The 6,026-nt window shown below is 46.6% G+C and overlaps 1 protein-coding gene across 1 annotated transcript in view; it reads right to left on the reverse strand.

The window, feature by feature from the left end:
* LOC134207215 (serine/threonine-protein kinase 32C-like) overlaps positions 1-3,319 on the reverse strand; it is an 18,230-nt gene extending 14,911 nt beyond the window's left edge. Inside the window, exon 1 of the mRNA XM_062682936.1 lies at positions 3,195-3,319. Coding sequence (XP_062538920.1) covers positions 3,195-3,319 — 125 coding nt within the window. The remainder of the gene's footprint in view (positions 1-3,194) is intronic.
* Positions 3,320-6,026: the final 2,707 nt, after the last annotated feature.

A 6,026-nucleotide genomic window follows, 5' to 3' on the forward strand; every position in this document is an offset into this window, starting at 1 on the left:
CAAGTTATCATCCCTTTGATTTCTCGGCACGCAACTCTGAAATCGACTTCATAATTTAATTCCCAGAAGGACCGTGAACATCTACCTTCCATTGCCCAAAGCCATTTATACTGGAGAAGGGCGCAAAATTCAAACGGAAGCCAACGAAACTCGCACAGCCGACTGCGAACGGTAATTATGAGAAGTTGAACAATCGGTGGCTTGGGGATGCAACAATTGATTTGCTGCTACCTTCCTGTCAGTCTACGACGAAGTTTAGGCACAATGAGGTGATTTCCTGTGGCAGGATTACAGTGCTCGTCGTCTTTCGATTTGCCACGTGCAAGATTGTTACTCGAGAAGCCAACATTTAACAGGAATGCCAAAGGTACCGGGAGGTAAAGATAATCAAGGTTCATGAATTACGGAAATGGAAAACAGATAATTGCGTTTCAATGCACCGGAGCGACTTCGACGGACTATGGTTCCGCCAGTGCAACTGCTCCAGGGTTATTTATAATTTGTTGAAAGTAATTGTTTCGCTTTGTGCCTTTGCAATGATTCTCAGAAACAATATTGCAAGCCCCATCCACCGGGCGTCGGTAAGTTTTGTTTGTTATTATTTAATTACTTCCTACCGCCGAGCAGATCGATAAAGTTGTCGTCCAGTTCCGGGAAAGTGCGGCTGTGTTCAGAACGTTTTCACCTCCACAAGGGCGTCGACGAGTGTACCAAGACGGCGTATTCCTGAGCGCATCTCAGGCAACAATGCCCAGGGCCACCAGTCAACTGGGTAGCTGTAGCATGGAAATAGAGAATAAAAGTGAATTTTGAGAAATTGAACAAACAAATCCAAAAAATCAATCAGGAGGACATGAACTCCAAGAGTACGATTTTATTTTCAGATTGTAATTATTTGATTGAATCAGCTAAAAGAAGAACAGAAGAACAGAAGAACAGAAGAACAGAAGAACAGAAGAACAGAAGAACAGAAGAACAGAAGAACAGAAGAACAGAAGAACAGAAGAACAGAAGAACAGAAGAACAGAAGAGCAGAAGAACAAAAGAACAGAAAACAGAAGTGCAGAGGAACAGAAGAACAGAGGTGAGGAAAATAGAAGAAAGGAAGAACAAGACCAGAGAACAAAATCCAATCCAAATCCAACCCAATCCAAACCAATCCAAATCCAAACCAATCCAAACCAACCAAACCAAACCAACCAAACCAACCAAACCAAACCAACCAAACCAACCAAACCAACCAAACCAACCAAACCAAACAACCAAACCAACCAAACCAAACCAATCCAAACCAACCAAACCAACCAACAACCAAACCAATCCAAACCAACCAACCAAACCAACCAAACCAATCCCAAACCAACCAAACCAACCAAACCAATACCAAACCAATCCAACCAACCAACCCCAAACCAAACCAACCAAACCAATCCAACCAACCAAACCAATCCAACCAATCCAAACCAATCCAAACCAACCAAACCAATCCAAACCAATCCAAACCAATCCAACCAACCAAACCAACCAAACCAACCAAACCAATCCAACCAACCAACCAACCCAAACCCAATCCAAACCAATCCAAACCAATCCAAACCAACCAAACCAATCACCAAACCAACCAAACCAACCAACCAACCAACCACAAACCAACCAAACCAAACCAATCCAAACCAATCCAAAACCAAACCAACCAAACCAATACCAAACCAATCCAAACCAATCCAACAATCCAACCAATCCCAAACCAATCCACAACCAAACCACCAAACCAACCAAACCAATCCAAACCAATCCAAACCAATCCAAACCAATCCAAACCAACCAAACCCCAACCAAACCAACCAAACCAATCCAAACCAATCCAAACCAACCCAAACCAATCCAAACCAACCAAACCAACCAAACCAACCAAACCAACCAAACCAACCAAACCAACCAAACCAATCCAAACCAACCAAACCAACCAAACCAATCCAAACCCAATCCAAACCAATCCAAACCAACCAAACCAACCAAACCAATCCAACCAACCAACCAATCCAAACCAATCCAAACCAATCCAAACCAACCAAACCAACCAAACCAACCAAACCAATCCAACCAACCAAACCAACCAAACCAATCCAAACCAATCCAAATCCAACCAAACCAAACCAATCCCAACCAACCAAACCAATCCAAACCAATCCAAATCCAACCAAACCAATCCAAACCAATCCAAACCAACCAAACCAACCAAACCAATCCAAACCAATCCAAACACAATCCAACCAACCAAACCAATCCAACCAACCAAACCAATCAACACCAAACCAATCCAAACCAATACAACCAAACCAACCAACAACCAACCAAACCAATCCAACCAATCCAACCAACCAAACCAACCAAACCAACCAAACCAATCCAACAACCAACCAAACCAACCAAACCAACCAAACCAATCCAACCAATCCAACCAATCCAACCAATCCAAACCAATCCAACCAACCAACAACCAACCAAACCAACCAAACCAATCCACAACCAATCCAACCAACCAAACCAACCAAACCAATCCAAACCAACCAAACCAACCAACCAACCAACCAACCAACCAAACCAACCAAACCAATCCAAACCAACCAAACCAACCAAACCAATCCAAACCAACCAAACCAATCCAAACCAATCCCAATCCAACCAACCAAACCAATCAACCAAACCAACCAACCAATCCAAACCAATCCAAACCAACCAAACCAACCAAACCAATCCAACCAAACCAACCAAACCAATCCAACCAACCAAACCAACCAAACCAACCAAACCAACCAAACCAACCAAACCAATCCAAACCAACCAAACCAATCCAAACCCAAACCAATCCAAACCAACCAAACCAATCCAAACCAATCCAAACCAATCCAAACCAATACAACCAACAAACCAATCCAAATCAAACCAACCAAACCAACCAAACCAACCAATAATCCAAACCAATCCAAACCAACCAACATCCAATCCAAACCAACCAAACCAACCAAATCACCAATCCAAACCAATCCACAACTCAATCCAAACCAACCAACCAATCCAAATCCAATCAGATAAAACTTCATGAATATTGAATTTAACAAGTTGTTAAATTCAGTCCCCTCGAGGCTGGATGTCACATGGAAGTCAACGTGACCGGCTTGTGTCACATTTACTTTGGCCGGATAAAATGTGCCGCTGATTGCATCAGCCGAAATGCGTTACACTCGTCCTGCTGCTCGCAGGACGACGGCTGACGGTTGCGATACGGTTGGCAAGTTGGATCCGACAGGACAGACATCGGCCCGCATCCTGATGGTATAAACATTGAAATTCCAAGGAACATAAAGGGGAATCTGTTTTTTCCCCTCCCGTTTTCAACATCCCGGGCAAATGGGCGGAATGCAGAATGCATCAAAGTGCATCAAAATGCAAATATTTACCCGTTTTAGCATGCATGGGTTTCCGTGATGTAAATAGAATGCGACTTGGCAAGAAACCTGTTGGATGGCTTTGAATGGATCGTGGAGGAGGCTCTTGGGATGCAAAGATGTTTTTACCTGCGGTGAATGTCATTTAGTTTCCTTTTTGCTCAATGTCAACCGACAATAGCGGGGCATAAACATGAACTGCTCTTCACTTTGAGCTTGCTAAATATTTCCATAGTTTTTAAATTGAATGCTTTCAAAGTCTTTGCAAGTGATGGTAACATCTGCACATCGGAGTCTTTCGTAGAATGTCAAAAGACCACAGCAGTTGGCAGCAGGGACATTATGCGGGTCATGGTTCTCTAGATACTGCAAAAATATCGCGTGCACGAATTTCACTCACATTATCTAGGTATTCAACGAATTCGACAGTAAAAATAACTCTAATAAAGCAATAAAAAAAATATCGAGAGTCCCAATAGCAATGATTGTGTCGATTAAGATTCTCCCGGGGAAGGGTCATTTGGCCGAAACCCATAAGAGTCATTTAGCCGAAAGGGTCATTTGGCCGAACGACGAAAGGTCGAAAGTGATTTGGCCGAAAGGGTCGTTTGGCCAAAAATGTCATTTGGCCGAGAGGGTCGTGTGGCCGGAAGGGTCTTTTGGTTAAAAGGGTCATTAGGTCGAAAGTGTTATTTGGCCGAAGGGTCATTTGGCCGAAAGGGCTGTTTGGCCGCAAGGGTCATTTGACCGAAAGGGTCGTGTGGCCGGAAGGGTCGTTTGGCAGAAAGAGTTATTTGGCCGAAACGGTCGTGAGAAGTGAGAAATGAGGAGCGCGAATTGAGTAGTGAGACGTTTCACTACTCACTTCGCTCTTCTCACTTTTTACAGCGAGAAGTGATAAATGAGGAGTGAGAAGTGAGACGTCTCACTTCTCGTTCTTAACTTCTCATTTTTCAAATGATTTATTCCGCTAAATGATCTATTCGGCCAAATGTCCTATTCGGCTAAATGACCCGAAGAGAAAAACGAAGAGTGGGAAGTGAGACGTCTTTCTTCTCGTTCTTAATTTCTCATTTTTCAAATGATTTATTCGGCTAAATGATCTATTCGGCCAAATGTCCTATTCGGCTAAATGACCCTTTCGGCCAAACGACCCTTTCGGCCGAATTCCACTTTCGACCTAATGAACTATTCGGAAAAATGTCATATTCGGTCAAATGACCCTTTCGTCCAAACGACCCTTTCGTCCAAACGACCCTTTCGGCCAAATGACCCTTTCGACCAAATGACACTTCCAGCCAAATTACCCTTTCGGCCAAACGACCCTATTGGTCAAATGACTTTCGGCCAGATGTGTTTCGGCCTAATGGTTTGTTCGGCCTAGTGGCACTCGGCCTAATGGTTTGTTCGGCCTAGTGGCACTCGGCCAAATGGCTTTCGGAGCCTCTTGGAAGGAGGCTTCCGAGCCTCTTGGAAGGAGGCTTCCGAGCCTCTTGGAAGGAGGCTTCCGAGCCTCTTGGAAGGAGGCTTCCGAGCCTCTTGGAAGGAGGCTTCCGAACCTCTTGGAAGGAGGCTTCCGAGCCTCTTGGAAGGAGGCCTCAGAGCCTCTTGGAAGGAGGCTTCCGAGCCTCTTGGAAGGAGACTTCCGAGCCTCTTGGAAGGAGGCCTCAGAGCCTCTTGGAAGGAGGCCTCAGAGCCTCTTGGAAGGAGGCTTCCGAGCCTCTTGGAAGGAGGCTTCCGAGCCTCTTGGAAGGAGGCTTCCGAGCCTCTTGGAAGGAGGCTTCCGAGCCTCTTGGAAGAAGGCTTCCGAGCCTCTTGGAAGGAGGCTTCCGAGCCTCTTGGAAGGAGGCTTCCGAGCCTCTTGAAAGAAGGCTTCCGAGCCTCTTGAAAGGAGGCTTCCGAGCCTCTTGAAAGGAGGCTTCCGAGCCTCTTGGAAGGAGGCTTCCGAGCGTCTTGGAAGGAGGCTTCCGAGCCTCTTGGAAGGAGGCTTCCGAGCCTCTTGGAAGGAGGCTTCCGAGCGTCTTGGAAGGAGGCTTCCGAGCGTCTTGGAAGGAGGCTTTTGGAAGGAGGCTTCCGAGCCTCTTGGAAGGAGGCTTCCGAGCCTCTTGGAAGGAGGCTTCCGAGCCTCTTGGAAGGAGGCTTCCGAGCCTCTTGGAAGGAGGCTTCCGAGCCTCTTGGAAGGAGGCTTCCGAGCCTCTTGGAAGGAGGCTTCTGAGCCTCTTGGAAGGAGGCTTCCTGAGCCTCTTGGAAGGAGGCTTCCTGAGCCTCTTGGAAGGAGGCTTCCTGAGCCTCTTGGAAGGAGGCTTCCTGAGCCTCTTGGAAGGAGGCTTCTGAGCCTCTTGGAAGGAGGCTCTGAGCCTCTTGAAGGAGGCTTCCGAGCCTCTTGGAAGGAGGCTCTGAGCCTCTTGGAAGGAGGCTTCCTGAGCCTCTTGGAAGGAGGCTTCTGAGCCTCTTGGAAGGAGGCTTCCGAGCCTCTCGGAAGGAGGCTTCCTGAGCCTCTTGGAAGGAGGCTCTGAGCCTCTTGGAAGGAGGCTTCCAGGCCTCTTGGAAGGAGACTTCCGAGCCTCTTGGAAGGAG

The sequence above is a fragment of the Armigeres subalbatus genome, chromosome 1 (genome assembly GCF_024139115.2).
Source record: "Armigeres subalbatus isolate Guangzhou_Male chromosome 1, GZ_Asu_2, whole genome shotgun sequence".
Taxonomy (NCBI): domain Eukaryota; kingdom Metazoa; phylum Arthropoda; class Insecta; order Diptera; family Culicidae; genus Armigeres; species Armigeres subalbatus.